Source organism: Antechinus flavipes, chromosome 1, assembly GCF_016432865.1.
Source record: "Antechinus flavipes isolate AdamAnt ecotype Samford, QLD, Australia chromosome 1, AdamAnt_v2, whole genome shotgun sequence".
Classification (NCBI taxonomy): Eukaryota; Metazoa; Chordata; class Mammalia; order Dasyuromorphia; family Dasyuridae; genus Antechinus; species Antechinus flavipes.
The window spans coordinates 698,075,967-698,094,734 of NC_067398.1; the positions used below are offsets into that span (position 1 = coordinate 698,075,967).

Sequence of the window (18,768 nt, forward strand, 5' to 3'; positions counted from 1 at the left end):
TGGTGTATCCAGGTTGGGTCTTAGTCCAATTTCATTATCAGTAATTTCCTTTGAGAGATTAAGCTTTAAAAATCAGGACTTTAAAAAAAGAGGAGAACTCTGGATCTCCCCAAGTCATTGGTTATTAATAATCATTTCTCTTAGGAGGTGGTGTAAAAGGTCTCTTCCAGGACATCTGAATAGCATAAAGAATTGCATAGGGGTTGGATCAGGGGAAAACAGAATAGTCCCCAGAAGATAGGGCTCATACCAGTACCTCCTGCTAAAGTACTTAGACCTTACCCCAACCTCTTCTTTACAGACTCCAAAAAATCCATCCTTCTAGGAAGCCTTCCTTGACTCTGGAGTCACCTAACCTGAGTTCAGATCCAACATTTTCCACTTTTGTGGCCTTAGGTATCATTTTACTTCCTGGGCCTAGGTTTCTCTCCCAGTAAAATGAGATAGACAGGCTAGAATGATTTCTGGGGTTTCTTCCATTTCTAGATCTGTGAACCTGTGATTTACTCACAGCCTTTGTCTATATTTTTCTATGGCACTCATACAGGGCTGAGCCGGATCCAGCTCATACCAGCTCTGAGAATTGATTGTTCAATTTTTTGTGTGATCATTTACTCTTTGGAAATCAGCAAACACTGCAACTCAGAGCTTAATTTATTGTTTTATTGAGTGTCTAGACTTAAGAAAGTAATGGACAAAACGTTGATAATGCAGGTGAAATTTTTTTATTTAATAGTATTTTATTTTTCAATTACATTTAAAAATCATTCATTCGTTTATGTAAGATTTTTGAGTTCCAAATTTTTTCTCCCTCTCTCCCTTACCTGCCTCTCCCCAAGAAGTAAAAACTCGGATGTAGGTAAATACATATAGTCATTTTAAACATATTTCCATAGTGGTCATGTGAAAGAAAAACAAAAGGGGAAAATTACGAGAAAGAAAAAAACAAACAAAAAGGGTGAAAATAGTATGCTTTGATCCAAATTCAGTCCTATTAGTTCTTCCTCTGGATGTGGATGGCATTTTCCACCCCAAGTCTATTGGAATTGTCTTGGATCACTATTTTGCTGAGGGGAGCTAAGCCCATTACAGTTGATTAACGTACAATCTTGTTGTTACTGTGTACAATGTTGTCCTGGTTTAATGCAGGTCAAATTTTTAAAAAGTGTTGGGGGTTAATTGTTTTGTGAGAAAGAGGGAAGCCAGTTAAATATTTTCTAGCACTCTCTTGTCACATCCTTGTCTGCTTGACGTAATTATAGGAGAACCTGTCTTAAGGTATCACAATTGAAAGAAAGATGTTAATATTGTGATTACAGTTTCTATTATGCAACTCTATCTTTCTAGGACAAGGCCTTGCCTGGTAAATGTTAAATAAATAGATCAAAGTAAATTCAAAATCTAGACAGACCAGGGTCAGTCAAAAAAAGTTCAACCATATGGGGGTCAGAACAACAGGATCACCTGATGTGAAACTAATAAAGGGTCTGGGATCTTGTTGTTATAAAGTCCTTTAAACATCTCACTTTATCTCATTAGATTTTTTGCATCAACCTTAGCTGGGAGGCAGAGTAGGATTCATTATCTCCATTTTACAGAAGTGGAAACCGAGACAGAGAGCATTTTAGTGACTTGCCCAAGGTCATATAACTAGTAAGTTGAATGAGCCATTCCAGAAGTCAGATCTACTCTATATCTAGTGCTCCTTCCTTTAATGTAGGGTGGGAGTAGAATCAGCAGATTTTTAAAATCTTAATCTAGAATCTATGCCTTTATGGAGAGCTTTGACAAAGAGTCAGAAGTAAGGTAGGGTGATCAGGGCTATGTCCCAGGACAGAAAATTTGAAGAGCTGCTTTAGTCCTTATTCTCCATCACAAAAAAAAAAGGTAAGGTACATCCTGATATGGGGAGGCCCTGTGAAATATGGGGGGAAGGGGAAATGAAGGCTTCTACTGAGTAAGCTTGATTGTGTGACTCACATAGTATCTCACAGGAGTTCCTTGGCTGGAGCAACATTGGTAAACTACTGGGTACTTCCTCACCCAGAAAGAGTACCACAACTTAAGGACCAGAGGCAGGCTGGAAAATGAGCCCTCCTCCCACTATTTGAACTGCAAAGAGTGAAAAGATGTAGGGCCCTTCAGATTGTTAAGGGAGAAATATTTCCTTTTATGTGATAGATTCTGGCTGTCAAAATAAATCTATCACAAATGAAGAAATTATAGAGGTAAAAATCTAGATTTTCTTATACTTAAGCACAAACTCAGAAGCAGAAAAGTAACACTGGATCCAAATCTGGATTTTTATAGAGAATATTACATCAAAGAGACAAAGAATAATTTACTTTTATATATTGCAATCTCATATATTCTTTTAGGCTTAAAAAGTTTAATAGATAGTAAGTGAAAGTTTAAATGAAAGCAAAAAAAGATTCATATCCCATGTTTCCTTTAAAGTCATAAAGAACATATTTCAACAGAATCATAACATCAACTATCTCATAGGGAAACAAACCTAAACAGTTTCCATAGGTAAATTAACTACATGTAGGTGGCTACGTGTATGGATGTGCATGGATCACCAGGCCTGAAGTCAGAAAGATGTAAGTTTTAATATGGACTCAGACACTTATTAGTTGAGTGACTCTGCAAAAGTCTCAGTTTTCTCATCTGTAAAGTGAAATGGAGAAGGAAATAAAAAAGCAGTCCAGCATCTTTGCCAAGAAAACCACAAATGGGGTAATGAAGAGTTGGATATGACCAAATAACACTTAGAGGGTTTATTAGATAGCTATATGGCTACAGGAGAATCCTTCATATCAGGAGATGACATGTCCTACATGTTAGAAGAATCCTTCTATTAATGACTAACTCATTTTGGGAAGCTCAAAGTCTCTTGATTCTTATTTAAGGAATATCTACAAGTCTCCCAGTAATTCTGTCATTTCATTAGTCATGTTTTTAGCCACATGAGAGAGGCTTTCAGCTAACCAAAAGTTGCAATAAGAATAGCTCTAAGCCTTGAATAACTAGCTCCAATAAAAGAAATATAAAAACTTTCATAATAGTTTATGGAATTGTCATAACAGGAAGGGCTAAGACTTAGGAAAGAAGCTAGCACTATAGTTTCCTTTAAAGGCTAAAGTGTCCTGTGTACACCTGTGCCTCCCCATCTCCTGGACCTCTCTTTTTATTGATGGTTTGCTCTCATTGGCTTTTCCAACTTTCCTGCCAAGGAGAACGCTGGGAATCGTGAGTAGGTATTGGACCAGGACTCAACTAGAGACCCCTCCTCCAAGCTCAAGTGCTTGTTTTGAGATCAGAGGTAGCTCTTCTGAAAAAGCTGGTGTCCTCAAGGAAAGCCAAATTTCTCCAGCCTGTCTGGGAAAAGGAGTGGACTGATTGTTAAAACATCCGAGTTCTAGGTCCCTTTGCAACACAAATAGTAGGCTTCTGTTTCAAGAATAATAATAAGAATAATAGTAATAACTAGCATTTATATAGCACTTTAATCTTTCCAAAGCACTTTACAAATATTATCTCACTAAAGAAGGGAAAGGGACCTGTATGTGCCAAAATGTTTGTGGTAGCCCTGTTTGTAGTGGCTAGAAGCTGGAAAATGAATGGATGCCCATCAATTGGAGAATGGTTGAGTAAATTGTAGTATATGAGCATTGTGGAATATTATTGTTCTGTAAGAAATGACCAGCAGGATGAATACAGAGAGGACTGGTGAGACTTACATAAACTGATCCTGAGTGAAATGAGCAGAACCAGGAGATCATTATATACCTCAACAACGATACTGTATGAGGATGTATTCTGATGGAAGTAGATCTCTTCGATAAAGAGATCTCACTCAGTTTCAATTGATCAAGGATGGACAGAAGCAGCTACATCCAAAGAAAGAACATTGGGAAATAAACTGCTTGCATGTTTGTTTTTCTTCCCGGTTATTTATACCTTCTGAATCCAATTCTCCCTGTGCAACAAGAGAACTGTTCGGTTCTGCACACATATATTGTATCCAGGATATACTGTAACCTATTTAACATGTATAGGACTGCTTGCCATCTCGGGGAGGGGGTGGAGGGAGGGAGGGGAAAAATCGGAACAGAAGTGAGTGCAAGGGATAATGTTGTAAAAAATTACCCTGGCATGCATTCTGTCAATAAAAAGTTATTTTAAAAAGAGAGAGAGAGAGAAAGAGAGAGAGAGAGAGAGAGAGAGAATATACACCCCACCGTAAAAAAAAAAAAATTAAAAAAGAAATAAATATTATCTCATTTGATTCTTATAGCAACTCTAGGAGGTAGGTACTATTAGTATGTCCATTTTATCATTGAGCAAACTGAGATGGACAGCAGTGAAGTAAGGAACACAGCCTTGATCGCTCTGCCTTAGTTCTGGCTCTGTGTCAAAACTAGATTTCCCTATTCCCCGTATAGGTATAGACTCTAGATTAAAGGAAAAGAAATCTGCTGATTCCTCCCTTGCCCATGGTCACACAGCTAGTAAACCTAAAGAGGGCAGAGCACTGGCCCTGGAGTCAGGAGGACCTGAGTTCAAGTCCAGTCTCAGACACTTATCACTTCCTAGTTGTGTAACCCTGGACAAGTCATTTAACCCCAATTACCTCCCAAAAATAAATAAATAAATAAGATTTAGTAAGCATCTGAGGGAGGATTTGAATTCGGGTCTGACTCTAAGTACAGTACTTTATCCACTTCCTCACAGAGGATCTTCTGTAAAACAAGACGTTGGATAAATGTACCAGTCTCTGAGACTATCAGAATTGAGTTCCACTTAAATATTCCATCTCAGCTTGATTCCAATTTCAGTAAAAGTAGAAAGACTCTGGACAAGACATTTCCCTTTCTAGAGCTTTTCTAAAATAAACAAAACAAAACAAAATTTTATAATCAACTTTTTTTTTTTAATTTAATTTTATTTAATAATAACTTTGTATTGACAGAATCCATGCCAGGGTAATTTTTTACAACATTATCCCTTGCACTCGCTTATGTTTCGTTTTTTCCCCTCCCTCCCTCCACCCCCCCCAAGATGGCAAGCAGTCCTTTATATGTTAAATATATTGCAGTATATCCTAGATATAATACATATTTGAAGAACCAAACAGTTCTCCTGTTGCACAGGGAGAATTGGATTCAGAAGGTAAAAATAACTCGGGAAGAAAATCAAAAATGCAAATAGTTCACATTCGTTTCCCAGTGTTCCTTCTTTGAGTGTAGCTGTTTCTGTCCATCATTTATCCATTGAAACTCAGTTAGGTCTCTTTGTCATAGAAATCCACTTCCATCAGAATACATCCTCATACAATATTGTTGTCGAAGTGTATAATGATCTCCTGGTTCTGCTCATCTCACTTAGCATCAGTCCATGTAGGTCTCTCCAAGCCTCTCTGTATTCATCCTGTTGGTCATTTCTTACAGAACAATAATATTCCATAACATTCATATACCACAATTTACCCAGCCATTCTGCAATTGATGGGCATCCATTCATTTTCCAGTTTCTAGCCACTACAAACAGGGCTGCTACAAACATTTTGGTACATACAGGTCCCTTTCCTTTTTTTAGTATCTCTTTGGGGTATAAGCCCAATAGAAACACTGCTGGATCAAAGGGTATGCACAGTTTGATAACTTTTTGGGCATAATTCCAGATTGCTCTCCAGAATGGTTGGATTCGTTCACAACTCCACCAACAATGCATCAGTGTCCCCGTTTTCCCGCATCCCCTCCAACATTCATCATTATTTTTTCCTGTCATCTTAGCCAATCTGACAGGTGTGTAGTGATATCTCAGAGTTGTCTTAATTTGCATTTCTCTGATCAATAGTGATTTGGAATACTCTTTCATGTGAGTGGTAATAGTTTCAATTTCATCATCTGAAAATTGTCTGTTCATATCCTTTGACCATTTAGCAATTGGAGAATGGCTTGATTTTTTATAAATTTGAGTCAGTTCTCTATATATTTTGGAAATGAGGCCTTTATCAGAACCTTTAATTGTAAAGATGTTTTCCCAGTTTGTTGCTTCCCTACTAATCTTGTTTGCATTCGTTCTGTTTGTACAAAGGCTTTTTAATTTGATATAATCAAAATTTTCTATTTTGTGATCAGTAATGGTCTCTAGTTCATCTTTGGTCACAAATTTGTTTCTCCTCCACAAGTCTGAGAGATAAACTATCCTATGTTCTTCTAATTTATTTATAATCTCGTTCTTTATGCCTAGATCATGGACCCATTTTGATCTTATCTTGGTATATGGTGTTAAGTGTGGGTCCTTGCCTAATTTCTGCCATACTAATTTCCAGTTATCCCAGCAGTTTTTATCAAATAATGAAATCTTATCCCAAAAGTTAGAATCTTTGGGTTTGTCAAACACTAGATTGCTATAGTTGACTATTCTGTCTTGTGAACCTAACCTTTTCCACTGATCAACTAATCTATTTCTTAGCCAATATCAAATGGTTTTGGTGACTGATAATCAACTTTTATATTGATTCTGCAACATGAACATTTTCTTTATCAATTTCTTTTTTAAAAAAGAATAACTTTTTATTTCCAAAATACATGCAAAGATAGTTTTCAACATTCACTTGAAAAGTCTTGTGTTCCTAATTTTTTTCTTTCTCTTCCCCATATCCCCTCCCTTGTTGATTATCACATAATCTTGTCATTGCTGTGTACAATGTTTTTCTCTTGGTTCTACTCACTTTTCTTAGGATCAATTAATGTAAGTCTCTCCAAGCCTCTCTGAAATCATCCTGCTGACTTTCATATAGAATAATAACATTTCATAACATTCATGTACCATAACTTATTTAGCCATTCTCCATCTGATGGGCATTCACTCAGTTTCTAATTCCTTGCCACTACAAAGAGGGCTGCTACAAACATTTTTGCAAATGTGAGTCCTTTGCCTTTTTTTTTTTTTATCATCTCTTTGGAATACAGATCCAATAGAGACACTGCTGGGTCAAAAGGTAGGCACAGTCTGATAATCCTTTGGGCATAGCTCCAAATTGCTCTCCAGAAAGGTTGGATAAATTCACAACTCCACTAACAATGTATTAGTGTCCCAGTTTTTCTACATCCCCTCCAAATATTTATCATTATCTTTTCCTATTAATTTGCCAATCTGAGAGGTATGTAGTTGTACCTCAGAGATGTCTTAATTTGCATTTCTTTAATCAAATATCTGCACCCAAAGAGAAGACTGTGGGAACTGAGTACGGATCACAACATAGTATTTTCACTCTTTTTGTGGTTGTTTGCTTGCATTTTGTTTTCTTTCTCATTTTTTTTCCTTTTTGATTTTTCTTGTGCAGCATGATATTTGTGGAAATGTGTATAGAAGAATTGCACATGTTTAACATATGTTGGATTACATATACCTTGGGGAAGGGGGAGAGGGAAGGAAGAAATTTTGGAATACAAGGTTTTACAAGGATGAATGTTGAAAATTACCCATGCATATATTTTAAAAATAAAAAAAATTTAAAAAGAATTTAAAAATAAAAATAAATAATGCTTAACTACTAACAAAAAAAAAGAAGAAGAAGAAATGAGGCCATTATCAGAATCCTTGGATGTAAACTTCGTCCCACTTCCCCAGTTTTCTGCTTCCCTTCTCATCTTGGCTGCATTGATTTTGTTTGTACAAACTTTTTTTTAAATTTAATATAATCCGAATTATGCATTTTGCATTTCATAATGCTTTTTAGTTCTTCTTTGGCAATAAATTCTTTCCTTCTCCACAGATCTGAGAAGTAGACTATCCCTTATTCTCCTAATTTGCTTACAGTATCACCTGTATCTCTAAACCATGAACCCATCGACCTTATCTTGCTATAAAGTTCCATCAATTTCTTAAGTCCAGAATACAAACAAAATGAACCAAATACTAATTTCTCACTTCAATTTCTGAATTCTAAATGCTTACTGAAAATTTAACAATGGCCTTTCACAGGTTGTGCAAGCCAGCTCCAGCACACAACTGATATTAGGAAACTAATAAATGATCTCTCTCCCCATGTTTTGATCTAAGATCTCAGTCCCTGGAGGCCATTATTCCAGGTTTTCTGTCCCCGCTGTGGGGCTTTGTAAACTCCCTACCAACTGTAGTTGTCTTTTGCCCACATGGCTCCAGCGGTGATCTAAGCTTGAGATCTGACATTTTCTCTTTTTCCTATGCCTCTTCCCCCATTCAGGGAGGCTCCTCTGCCAAGGGTACTGCCCTGCGAGGCCGATCTGATGCAGACCTCATAGTGTTCCTCAGCTGTTTTTGTGGATTCTCAGACCAAGGGACCAACCGGGCCGAAATCATCACAGAAATCCGAACCCAGCTGGAAGCGTGCAGGCAGGAAAAGCAGTTTGATGTGAAGTTTGAGATCTCCAAGTGGGAGAATCCCCGGGTACTCAGCTTCACCTTGACATCCAGGACTCTGGATCACAGCATAGACTTCGACGTGCTTCCTGCTTTTAATGCTTTGGGTGAGCTGCTTTTAAAATAGAGGAGGACATATCTCTCAGTCCTAATTTTCCTCATGAACTGGGCTCACTGCTAAGGGTTCTCACTTCTTGCATGGCCCCTAATCCTTCTTTGCCCACCAATGAATCCTGCCCAGATCTCTAAGAACTGGTCTGTTGCTTGTCTATTTTCAAATGTATTTCGAGATAGTAATTCAGTCCTAGTATTGCTATGATTTAGGACTAATGTCACTTCTTCAAATTAAGCAATTGAACCTTGCAGCCAGGAATTTTTTTCCCTTCCCCACTTCCTGAGGTTTCTCATGTGGACTTTCTCCCTTTCTTTCCCTCTCTTCTTCCCTCTCCCTCTCTGGTCATCTCAATGGAGCAAAAAAGCTGAAATATCTAGCTTCAAATCCTTCCTGAACCACTGAAGGATCCTGCAAAGATCTTTTAACTTTTCTAAACCTCAGTTTTCTAATCTATAAAATGGAACTTGTAATATCACCAAGATTATCATCAGGACCACATAAGATACACACACACACGTATCCACACAAATATACACACATTATATATATGCATACATGTATGGAGACAGAGTGACAGACAGATCAATAGACCATATCTTCTCCATTCACACTGGTAGATTAGATCCCCAGAGGGCAGCTGACTATTGCTTTCTCAAGAGTCTAGGAAAACTCCTGAGACTAGATGTCTAGTAAGTACCATTATTCATAAGGTCCTACTAGTAGTGTTTCCATCTACCAATCAGCCAATGATGTCAACTTGTCATCCTGAGAAAGTATAGAAAAAACAGCCTGTATGAAACATTTTCCCCAAACTTGGGGCATGTTCCCCACTGGATATGAAAGATCCCTTGAAGAAAGTGGGCTCAGTCTTAAAAGTATATAAGTATTAAGGTACATATGCCTTATAAGGAAGCATAGTGATACATCACATGAGCTGACTTTGCGAGTCCTTTTCTTCCACTGAGGAGAGCTCATTAAGGTCCCTGTGGGTGCAATTTCTTCTATTGGGCCCTGAGAATCAGTACGTTTCTCTCTGATTGAGGGGGTCACATACCCTGAAATTGTTTCTTTCCTCAGATGGTTATTCTTCTGGGTCCACCTGTGTACTTCTGTATTTTCATCATTTCACTAAAATTGTTCTCCCCAATATTACCAGTGATCTCTAAGTTGCTAAATCTAATGGTCTTCATTCAGTCTGCCTTCTTTTTGATCTTTTTGCAGCCTTTGCCACCATTGATCACTTTCTTCCATATTCTCAGGATATGCCTTTCTTCTGGTTCTCCTCCTCTTGCTTCAATTTAGTTTCCTTTGCTAAATCATGCCCTCTTTCCATATGTGTCCCACAGGGGCCCTCCTCTCTTCTTCTTTTATATTATTTCACTTATTGATCTCTTCAGCTGCTAGGGATTTAATTATCACTCTGGATGGATGGTTTTCAAATCTACCTGTCTTTCTCAAATCTTTCTTCTCACTCTAATTTTGTATCTCCAACTACTTTTCAGATATCTCAAATTGGATATCCAGAAGTCCTCTTAAACTGAACTTGTCCAAAACCAAACTCATGATCTATCCCCCAAACCCTTTCTCACTCCAATTTCCCTAATACTATGAAGGACAACATCACCCTTCAAGCCCCTCAGGCTCAAAATCTAGATGTTATCCTTGAATCCTCACTATCTTTTACCCCTCACAATCAATCTGTTGATTTTAATTTTGCAGCATTTCTACCATATCTTCTTCTTTTCTCTAACCCTTCCATTAGTTTGGTCATTATTTCATGTCCGGACTACTGCAATAGCCTGCTGATAGGCCTGCCTTCCTCAATCTCTCACCACTCCAATCCATCCTCCATTCAACCACAAAGTGATTTTCCTAAAGCCAGGGTCTGACTATGTCACCTCCACCACCCCCCAAATCTTCACTTAATAAACTCCAGTGGCTCCCTATTGCTTTCAGGAACAAATATGACCTAGCCCCTCTTATCTTTTCACTCTTCTTATACCTTACTCCCCAACATATATCCTTTGATTCAGGACACCAGCCTCCTTGCTGTTCCTTGAACATGACACTTCATCTCTCTGCTCCAGGCATTTTTACCTGTTAACTTCTCCCTCTTCATTTTTGCTTCCTGTAAATTTCTACTAAAATCTCATCTTTTACAGGAAGTTTCCCCCAGCACTCCCTTAATTCCACTGCTTTGTTTCCATTTTCTGTTTATCCTGTCTGTAGCTTGCTTTGTATATATTTGTTTGCTTATTGTCTCCCTCATTAGACTATGAGCTCCTTGAGTGTCATGACTCTCCTTTACCTGTTTTTGTAGCCCCATTGGTACACAATACCTGGTACATAGTAAGTGCTTAATAAATGTTTTTTGCCTTACTGACCAATATCTGTATCCAGGTTTGTCCTCAGTATGTTCTTTGTACCCAGTTACTGTCCAGTCTCTCCAATAGTATTGTCAATTGTGAAAGGGGAGAATGTAACCTCTAGTTACACTGGGATCACCCCTCTTTCTCTTTGATGCCCTCTGCTGCAAGTGTAGAGTTCTGCCTTCTCAAGGCTCTATGATGCTCTAAACTGTCCTTGATGTACTGATGAATGACCTTAGAACCCAGTTAGGGAAGATAATCTAAAACAACATTTACTCAACTTACTAAATGGTGAGGCCTAAAGTTTTCCAGATGAGACACATCTTCAATTTTGCTTTTATATCATCCAAGAATTTCCATAAAAACCCAAACCTAGGGGCAGCTAGGTGGCATAGTGGATAGAGCATTAGCCCTGAAGTCAGAAGGACCTGAGTTCAAATCTGCCCTCAGACACTTAACACTTTATGTCGTGGGACCTTGGGCAAGACACTTAACACCAATTGCCTCAGGAAAACAAACCCAAACCCACATCTACATCTTATGCAGTGGTGAACTTAATGCACTGGTAAATGAGGTATGTTTTCTTTCTCCCTCATTTTAGGCCAACTAAGCTCAGGCACAAAGCCTAAGCCTCAGGTGTATATTGATCTCATTGACAGCTACAATAATGGAGGCGAATTCTCCTCCTGCTTCACGGAACTGCAGCGGGATTTTGTTATCTCTCGTCCTACCAAGCTGAAGAGTCTGATCCGCCTGGTAAAGCACTGGTACAAACAGGTAAAGCCCCTGCATTCTTCAGGGCTGAGTCTCCAAAGATTGTCCCTTGAGTGTGTTTCATGTTCTCTGCCAACTGGGACTTCCTATGGTACATGTTTACTTCCAACTATGAAGTTCCATGTTCTAAAAATCTTTCTATATCAGAAATTCCATGTTCTGAAGCCCCTCTCAGTTCTGACATTCCCTATTCTAAGAACCTTCCTGACTATGACCTTTTCTGTTCTGAGACCCCTCCCAGCTCTGACATTCCATGTTCTAAGTACCCTACCAGGTCTGATATTCTATATTGCAATGTTCTTTCTACATCTGACATTCCCCGTTCTAAAGTTTAGTGGAAGGGAAAGCAGGAACAGGAATCCAATGACTTCTTCTCAGAAGCAGGAAGCAGCTGTGCTCCAACTTCCAGATCACGCCCAATCAGTTCTGGATGTTATATATCTGTTCTTCCTCAGTCACAACCATGTACAGAATCATAAGAACTTTAGTTCACCAAAACCTTGGCCATCATCATGTCCTACTCCTCCATTTTGTAGAATTGGAAACCAGGGTCTCACAAAGATGAATGTCTTGCCCAAGGCCACATAAGTAACAAATAGAATCAGCATTCAGATCCAGGCCTTCTGACTCCAAATCCCATGCTCTTTGCAACCAGCTGCTCTACCAACACTATAAACCAAGCCCAATTCCTCTTGAGGGATGGAGGGGGAAGTGGAGAAGGCAGTGACTTTTTTGCCCATTGCCCTTTCTGTTTTCTTCCCCCAGTGTGTGAGAGTTCCCAAAGGAAGAGGAGCACTCCCTCCACAGTATGCACTAGAACTCTTGACCATTTATGCCTGGGAACAGGGGAATGGAACAACCCAGTTCAATATGGCTGAAGGTTTCAGGACAGTCCTGGAACTGGTCCAGAATTACAAGAACCTCTGTATCCATTGGACGATCAATTATGACCATGAGAATGAGATCATCAAGAATTTCCTAATTCAGCAACTCCGGAAACCCAGGTTCTGATCCTTTTTTTTCTCCCCTTCCTGTATGGTATTTACTCCCATTATTCATCCCTCAAGTCAATACTAGAAGCAACTTGTGTTAAGTGCTGGATCTTTAAGGGAAGGAAAAAGAGAACAAGAATTTATTAATCCCTACTCCGTACCAGGCAGGGTACTAATTGCTTTACAAATACTATCTCTTTTTTATTCTCACGACAAATATAAGTATCCCCTTCCTCCACTTCTCTTCCATGTGTTTCTGACTGGACAAAATTTTGAGTTCTTTAGCACCCAAAGGACAAGGGGTAAGGATACAGGTCTCTATTTGTGAGGCAGAAGAGGAATGGACCAGAGATCTGTGTTTAGGAATCTCAGGATCACATATTTGGGGTTTAATGGAACCTTCAAAGCTCTCTGGTCTAACTCTTTGATTTTCTAAATGAGGAAACTAAGATCCAGGAGTGGGGTAAGGAATTAGTCTGACATAGGAAATGGGCGTGGGTAATTCATATATATACAGTTAGCTAAAACTAAGAAAAAATCTCTTGAATGGGACCCATAGGCCAATCATCCTGGATCCTGCTGACCCAACTGGGAATCTTGGCCATGGCACCCGCTGGGACCTATTGGCAAAAGAAGCTGCTAACTATGCAAATTCTGTATGCTGTGCAAACACATCTGGGGACTTTGTCCAGCCCTGGGCATTGAAGGTGAGAAAAATCTGTAGTGGCTAAGAATTAGGGGAGGGGTTTGGAATCTCCTGAGGTCATGTGATGATAGCTCTGGCAAGGAAGTAAAAACCCAGAAAATGTCCAGAGCTGAACAAATCAGAAAAAAGGAAGAGAAAAGGATATACCTTTTGAATCTAGATAATCCTTCCTTATCCACAAATGATAATGTGACCAACTATCAGAACTGAGTCCTGCTGGTTTCCATTCACAGTTGCCTGTGGTCACTTGATGGTACCTTCTGTGTTTTGGTTTTTCCAACAGTCCAATGGGAAATCTCCTATTTGCTTTTCAATATTTCCCACAGAGGTTTAGGGTGCAATGATACTTGTGTAAACTGATGCCAGTACCAAAGAGATGACCTTTATGTCCCCTTAGGTCTCTTCATGAATCTGGAATATCCTGACTCTGAACCCTAAACTCTTCATCATATGAACTGCCTGCCTATCATCTCTTCTGCAGAGCTGGGATGCAAGAATATCTGCCAGATGTGTGTACATTGGCTTCCTTGAGGGATTCCCTTCTATGTATAAAACCCCTATCCATAAAGTGGGGACACAATAATATTCATAGCATCTATCTTGGGCAGCTAAGTGGCACTCTGGATAGAGTACATTTAGGATATGAATTCAGGAAGATCTACATTAAAATCTAGCCTCAGATTCCAGTTATGTGACCCTGGACAAGTCACTTAACCCTGTTTGCCTTAGTTTCCTCTTCTATAAAATGAGTTGGAAAAGGAAAGGACAAACCTTTTCATTGCCCTTTCCTTCTCCAGCTCAATTTGCCCAAGTATCTTTGCCAAGAATACCCCAAACATGGTCATGGAGAATTGAACAGAGTGAAGGATCTGAACAATCAAAAGCATTGATCTCATAAGGTTGTTGTGAAGTTTAAATGAGATCAAGTCTGTAAAGGGCTTTGCCCACCTTGAAAAGCTAGATTAATGTCACAGAATGTTTGGGCTAAGAGGAGCCTTAGAATACAGAATATCACAAGAGAGGAAAGGACCCACCTGTGTAAAAATATTTGGAGTAGTAGTCCTTTTTGTAGTGACAAGGAACTGGAAATTGAATGGATGGGGAATGGCTGAATAAGTGATGGTATATGAATGTAATGAAATATTGTTCTGTAAGAAATGATGAGCAGGCTGATTTCAGAAAAGCCTGGACTTAGATGAACTGATGCTGAGTGAAGTAAGCAGAAGCAAGAGAACATTGTACCCAGCAACAAGATTATGTGATGATCAACTATGATAGACTTATACATTGAGCCAAGACAATTCCAACAGACTTTGGATAGAAAATGCCATCCGCATCCAGAGAGAAATGTGGATCGAAGCACACTATTTTCACCTTTTTTTGTTTGATTTTTTTATACTTGTTTTTCTCTTTTGTTGTGATTTTTCTTTTACAACATGACTAAAATGGAAATATGTTGAAAATGATTGTACATGTATAACCTATATCAGATTGTTTGTTGTCTTAGGGATAGGGAAAAGAAGGGAGGGAGGGAGAAAAAGAATTTGCAACATAAAATCTTACCAAAAAAAAAGAATGTTGAAAACTACCTTTACAAGTAATTGGCATTGGACAGCTAGATGAGCAGTGGTCCTGAAGTCAGGAAAATCTAAGTTCAAATCCTGCCTCACACACTTAATACTTATTAGCTATGTGACCCTGGGCAAGTCTCTTAACCCCAGTTGCCTCCCAAAAACAAAACAACAAAAACTAAACGAAATATATGTAATTGGAAAAATAAAATACTATTGAGAATTTAAAAATAAAGTGAAAAATAAAAAGAATATAGAATGTCAAAAGGAGAAAGGAATTTGCAAAATAAATAAATTTTGTTGATATGCTTTGCTTTCATTGACTAGAATTTTCTCTTTTTATCCTTTCCCTATCCACAAAAGTGTCCCTATCTACAAAAAAATTAAAGGGAGGGAAAGAAAAAAGGAAGGAGGGGAAAAGAGAGGGAGGAAGGAAGGAAAAAAGAAAGAGAAAGGGAGGAGGGAGAGAGAGAAGGAGAAAGAAAGGAAGAAAAGAAGAAAGGAAGGAAAGAAGGGAGGGAGGAAAGGAGGAAGACTGGAAGGAAAGAAAGAAATGAATTTTTATTGATATCTTTTGTTTTTGTATTCCCTAGATTTCCCCTGTATCTCTATCTTTCCCTTTCCAGAGAAGCATTCTTTATGATGAAGACTGTTTTGTTCTCTTCCTTGAACAAAACAAAATAAAACAAAACCAAACCTCGTCTATGTCAGAAAGTTCAGGTCTATTATGCAATGTTGCACATTTGTGGACTTTAATCTCTGAAAAGGAGCTGTGAGGGAAGTGTGTTATCATACCTCTTCTTTAAGGTATAGCTTGCTCTTAATAGTTTTGAAACTTATTTTTTATTCTTTTATAGTGATTATTTTTTCTATTTGTATTGTTGTTGTCGCTGTACATATATTGCTTTTTTTGCTTTTCACCAGTTCATATAGGTCTTTTCGCTTCTCTTTATTTATCATATTTGTTTCTTAAAACCCATTATATTCAAGTACCATGATTTGTTTCACTATTCCTCAATCAATGGGTATCTATTCTATTTCTAGCCTTTTTTGCTACTATAGAGAGCTCCTACATATATTTCGGATCAGATTGAGACTTTCTTCTTGTCAATGGTCTCTTTTGAATATAAGCCTAGTAGAGAAGTCTATGAGTAAAGAGGAATGGACATCTCAGTCACTTTCTTTGCATACTTTCAAATTGCCTTCTGGAATGGTTGTATCAATTCACTTTTGCACTAACATCTTATTAGTGTGCCTGGCTTTGTTTCCACAACTCCTAGGAGGAAATACAGGACATTAGGATGCTAGTGCTAATGCTAATAAGAACCTTAAAGATCATAAAGAAACTGAAATCCTAAGGTAACTTGCCCAATCTCACATCATTTTCTTCCCACATCTACTCCTCACAAGATTTGCCAAGAGCACCATCCATTTCCCATTCCTTAATGCTCAAAACTTCAGAGTGGTCATTGCCTCTTTTCTATCCTTTCTTCCCTGTGACCAACAAAAGAAACATCAAGTCAACACTAGCCTTCCTAAAGCTCAGTGTTCATAGAATGCTCTTTTGTTTAAAAAAAAAAAAAACTTCAATGGCTACATATTAACTATAGGATGCAGTCAAAATTCCTTGACATTCAAGTCCTTTGAAAATTTGGTTCTAAGGAAATAGAAACTGAGTGGATACCCATCAGTTGGGAAATATTCCATAATATTCATAAATCATAATATATGCATGTTATGGAATATTATTGTTCTATAAGAAATGATCAGCAAGCTGATTTCAGAAAGGTCTGGAGAGATTTATGTGAATTGATGCTGAGTGAAGTGAGCAGAACCAGGAGATCATTATACATGGCAACAGCAAGATTATAGGATGATCAATTCAGATGGACATGGCTCTTTTCAACAATGAGGTGATTCAGGCCAGTCCAACAGGCTTGTGATGGATAGAGCCATCTGCACCCAGAGAAAGAGGACTGTGGGAACTGACTGTGGATCACAACATAGTATTTTCACCTTTTTTGTTTTTACATTGCCTAGATTTCCCCTGTATCTCTATCTTTCCCTCCCCAGAGAAGAACTCTTTATGATAAAGACTGTTTTTACAAGGAAGAGAACAAAACAACATTTTCTTTCTCATTTTCCCCCTTTGTGATCTGATTTTTATTGTGCAGCATGATATTTGTGCAAATATATATATATAGAAGAATTGCACATGGTTAACATATATTGGATTACTTATTGTCTAGGGGAGGGGGTGGGGGAAGGGAGAGAGAAAAATTCAGAACACAGGGTTTTGCAAGGGTGAATGTTGAAAACTATCTTTGTAGGTTTTTGAAAATAAAGGCTATCATTAAGACAAAGAAATAAATAAAATTCAAATCCCTCCAAAAAATATGCAAAAAAGCAAAAGAAAGAAAAGAGAGAGAGAGAGAGAGAGAGAGAGAGAGAGAGAGAGAGAGAGAGAGAGAGAGAGAGAGAGAGAAAGAGAGAGAGAAGGTCGAAGAGGTAGGAGGAAAGAAAAGGAAGAAAAAGAAAGGAAGGAAGGAAAGAAGGAAGAAAGAAAGAAATCTGGCTCTACTTATCATTCTCTGTTTCTCTGTTTTCCTTTTTCATCTTTTTTCTCTAAACCTCTGTCTCCCTTTCATTCTGCCCTTGTCTTTTTCTCCCTTTCCTTTCTCCTGTCTTCATCTTCTCTTCTCTCCTCTTCTCTTGTCTCTTTTCCCTTCTTTCTGTATCTCTCTCTCTCTCCTTCCATTCTCTCTCTCCTACCTAAAGGTGTTTATATCTTCTTTTTCCTTAGGAAAAAAAGCACTTCCCTTCACTCTACCAACTTCTTAATCTATTATCCTCGATTTTTCTTTCAGGATTATAATCCTAGAAAAAGAATAGTTTACACTCATTGCCTCTATTTTTTCAGTCTCTTGCAAAATGACAGCAAATCCCTACACTCTAACAAAACTGCTACCTCAAAGGTTGCCAGTGACCTCCTAGGATATAGATGCTCAGGTTTCTTCAAGATTTTGTTCATTTCCTGTCTCTCTTCCTCCAGCAGTCCCATTTAAACTATACCTATCTTGTACATATTTGTGTGCATATTGTCTTCCTTGTTACAATGTGAACATCTCTTGGGCAGGGACCATAATTTTACCTTAATTTATGTATCCAGTTTCTGATACATAGTAAGTACTTCATAAATGCTTGTTGACTTAATTAGACCCTTGATTCCCTAATACCATTTACTTCCTCATATATTAACTTTTATTATTATTTAACTTTTGATATACATATCTGGTTTCGCCAAATATACTATCAGCCTTGAGGCAAAGGACCATGTCTTTCCTGTGTTTTTCCAGAGAACCCATCCCAGAAGTGATCACTCAGTCATTCAGCTTTTGCTTGAAGCCCTCTACTGTGGGAAACCCCACTTTCCTGAAACAGCTCATCCTTCTTCTGGATAGTTCTAAATTTGTTGAAGAATGAGACATCAAAGGACAACAAACTCCAATTTGTCTATATGAAATTTCCACTCATTGTTCCAATCCTGAATTTTGGAGATAGACAAACCGCAATTGAAGGTGATTTGCTCAAAGTCAAAGAATGAGATCGAGGATCTAATTAAGGCATTTTCTTCATGTCACTGAATTGAGAGGTCTATATGTATAGAGATATAGTCAGAAAAAGAGTAGATTCAAGAATATGGGTCTCAGTTTCAGTCTTGATACTTAATCAGATTTGCAATCAAACAGTTGCTGGCAGATAGGGATAATGGGTTTAGCGTGAGGAAGACTCATCTTCCTGAGTTCAAATCTGGTCTCAGACCCTG

General features: G+C 38.2%; 1 protein-coding gene across 1 annotated transcript in view; it reads left to right on the forward strand.

The window, feature by feature from the left end:
* Nucleotides 1–15,246, forward strand: part of OAS3 (2'-5'-oligoadenylate synthetase 3) — a 48,685-nt gene extending 33,439 nt beyond the window's left edge. The window contains 5 exon segments of the mRNA XM_051975979.1: nucleotides 8,240–8,522; nucleotides 11,501–11,676; nucleotides 12,439–12,677; nucleotides 13,225–13,372; nucleotides 13,769–15,246. Of these exon segments, the coding sequence (XP_051831939.1) occupies nucleotides 8,240–8,522; nucleotides 11,501–11,676; nucleotides 12,439–12,677; nucleotides 13,225–13,372; nucleotides 13,769–13,780 (858 nt within the window). The 3' untranslated portion in view covers nucleotides 13,781–15,246.
* The last annotated feature ends 3,522 nt before the right edge of the window (nucleotides 15,247–18,768 follow it).